The sequence below is a fragment of the Diabrotica undecimpunctata genome, chromosome 2, assembly GCF_040954645.1.
Source record: "Diabrotica undecimpunctata isolate CICGRU chromosome 2, icDiaUnde3, whole genome shotgun sequence".
In the NCBI taxonomy this organism is placed as follows: Eukaryota; Metazoa; Arthropoda; class Insecta; order Coleoptera; family Chrysomelidae; genus Diabrotica; species Diabrotica undecimpunctata.
The window spans coordinates 135,846,743-135,849,098 of record NC_092804.1 but is presented as its reverse complement, the minus strand read 5'-3'; the positions used below and the strand labels follow the sequence as shown (position 1 = coordinate 135,849,098).

The window sequence follows — 2,356 nt, the reverse complement described above, 5'->3', positions numbered from 1 at the left end:
AAAAACACTATAAAACACTGTTAGTAGAAGAAAGACCGGAATACAAAAACATAAAACAACATGAAGTCCTGATTCAAGGAGAGCCACCAAAATTAACATCGAAGAAACTAAAAAAGCTGTATCGTTGTTGAACAATGGACGTGCTCCGGGTGCAGAGGGGATATATGCAGAGTTAATAAAATATGGAACCAACAAACTATTCGAGATACTAACACAAGTTTTCAATAGGCACTTGCATGGAGAACCAGTGCCACAAAGTTGGAAAGAAGAATGGATTACATCTATCCATAAAAAAGGAAATAAGGAAGATTGCAATAACTATCGGGGTATAACTGTTACGGGCACGCTTAGCAGATTATATGGAAGAATTATAAAAGAACGCATATGCGAAGAATACCGTCCTTTTGAATCAGAAGAACAAACCGGATTCAGAGCAGGACGATCCACAATAGATAGTATTTTCTGCTTATTCCAACTCGAGAAAAGAACACTGAGATCTCGAGAAGTGCATTTACTTTTAGTAGATTTAACAAAAGCATATGACATCGTGCCTGTTGCGAAATTGTGGAAAGTATTGTAGAAAACCAGTATCAGCGTTCCACTAATCGACGCTATTAAAGATCTATATAACAACACAATATCAAAAGTTAAAATAGGAAATAAGGTTTCTAATGGTTTTCAGGTAACAAAAGGATTGAAGCAAGGTTGTTATTTAACTCCCATACTATTCAATATATATATCGACGAAGCACTCAGGCGCTGGAAAAAGAAGTGTAAAGGGATGGGGCTGTCTATTGGGGATGAAACGTTATACACGTTGCACTATGCAGATGACCAGGTAGTTATTGCCCAAGACAAGGAGGACCTGGAGTATATGGCTAGAAAACTAATGGAAGAGTACAAAAAATGTAGCCTCGAGGTAAATTTACAAAAAACGCAATATCTTTGCATAGGAGGAGAAAATACTGCAGACCACCTCGACTTAGAAGAAGGGAAAATTAAGAAATGCGATCAATGTATATATTTGGGGGTAAAACTAACAAAGACAGGAAGAACTGATGAAGCCATAAAACACAGAATAACCAAAGGGAAACGACCGTATATGGCTCAGAAGTATAGCAGTTATCACAAACACTTAAAGGTAACCTATTGGTAGTTGAAATGGATTTTTGGAGGAGAGCAGCGGGAAAGTCTAGATTAGAACATATGAGAAATGAAGACATAAGGAATCAAATGAATGTACAAAGATCAATTATAGAAGACATCGAAAAACAACAATTAACATGGTACGGACATGTTAGGCATATGGGGGAAGAAAGACTACAAAAAAAAATATTAGAATGGATACCATCAGAGAAAAGAAAATGAGGACGACCACCAACAACATGGATGCAAAGAATTTCAAAAGCAATGTCAGCAAGAAATCTATCTGAAAAAGACTGGTAGAATAGACAGGCTTGGCGAATGGGAGTGTTAGTTTCTTGTCGATGAGATGTTCTGCTAATTTCAAAGAAGTGAAGAAATAATCCGTGATAATTCCGTAACGAGGGCTCAGAATGGAAACCAAATCTTAAACTATACTTCTTCCTTGGTCACGTTTTAGAGTATTTCCTTATTTCCCCACATACACTTTTAAATTCTTACAATAAGCGGCATCAACATCTGCAAGACACTAGATCTTAACCATATATTTTGCTGGCTTGCTTTTCATGTTACCACGAAATGGCACTGACTGTTCATCAACGGTAAGATGAGATCAACTGGGATTATAGTGTTTTTGACAATTACTTACAAACATTTCAATCACGTTTCGAATAGGTGACAGCTTGTCGATGTGTCTACGGTGTTCTTGAGTACTTTTATTATTAAAAGACACCAGCTGCTTATTTGTGAAAAGTTGGCCCGTGGCATTGTTGCAGAATATAGGGTTCTCTTAAAGCAATGGTCATGTTGCTATAGCATTCTACAGGATCTCGATTGCTTTTTAGGGTACAAGAGCAGATCAACAGTCCAATAAATGCGTAAATTTCAATTTCGTCATTGTCTTTATAAACTATCGTCTTTCTAATTTGATTACGATTTTATACCTCCAACCGGCCTCGTTGATTTGTAAACATTATTAGATCTTGTACAATATCTTCAGAAATAAATAATTTGAACAACTCATGTTTGTGAATGTAGGTAGACATATTTTTTGACTGAATTCAATTTCTAGGAAGAGGTTTTTTTTTCTCTACGTCATTGGAATCGCTGGTAATCGCTCGCATCCCTTTCTTCTTTAATGGCTTCTATGTTGTCTTCGATTTCTGAGCTATCATCACTGAGTTTCGCACCTAAGTAGTCTTTATATTCTTCA

General features: G+C 36.5%; 1 protein-coding gene across 1 annotated transcript; it reads left to right on the top strand.

Moving 5' to 3' along the window:
- The first annotated feature begins 781 nt into the window (after window positions 1-781).
- LOC140433931 (uncharacterized) lies at window positions 782-1,156 on the top strand. Its single transcript, XM_072521903.1, has one exon. The coding sequence runs from the start codon at window positions 782-784 to the stop codon at window positions 1,154-1,156; it is 375 nt and encodes a 124-aa protein (XP_072378004.1).
- Window positions 1,157-2,356: the final 1,200 nt, after the last annotated feature.

Excerpts from the sequence above, each read along its gene's own strand:
- LOC140433931 (XM_072521903.1), top strand. The coding sequence starts at position 782 with ATGGGGCTGTCTATTGGGGATGAAACGTTATACACGTTGCACTATGCA.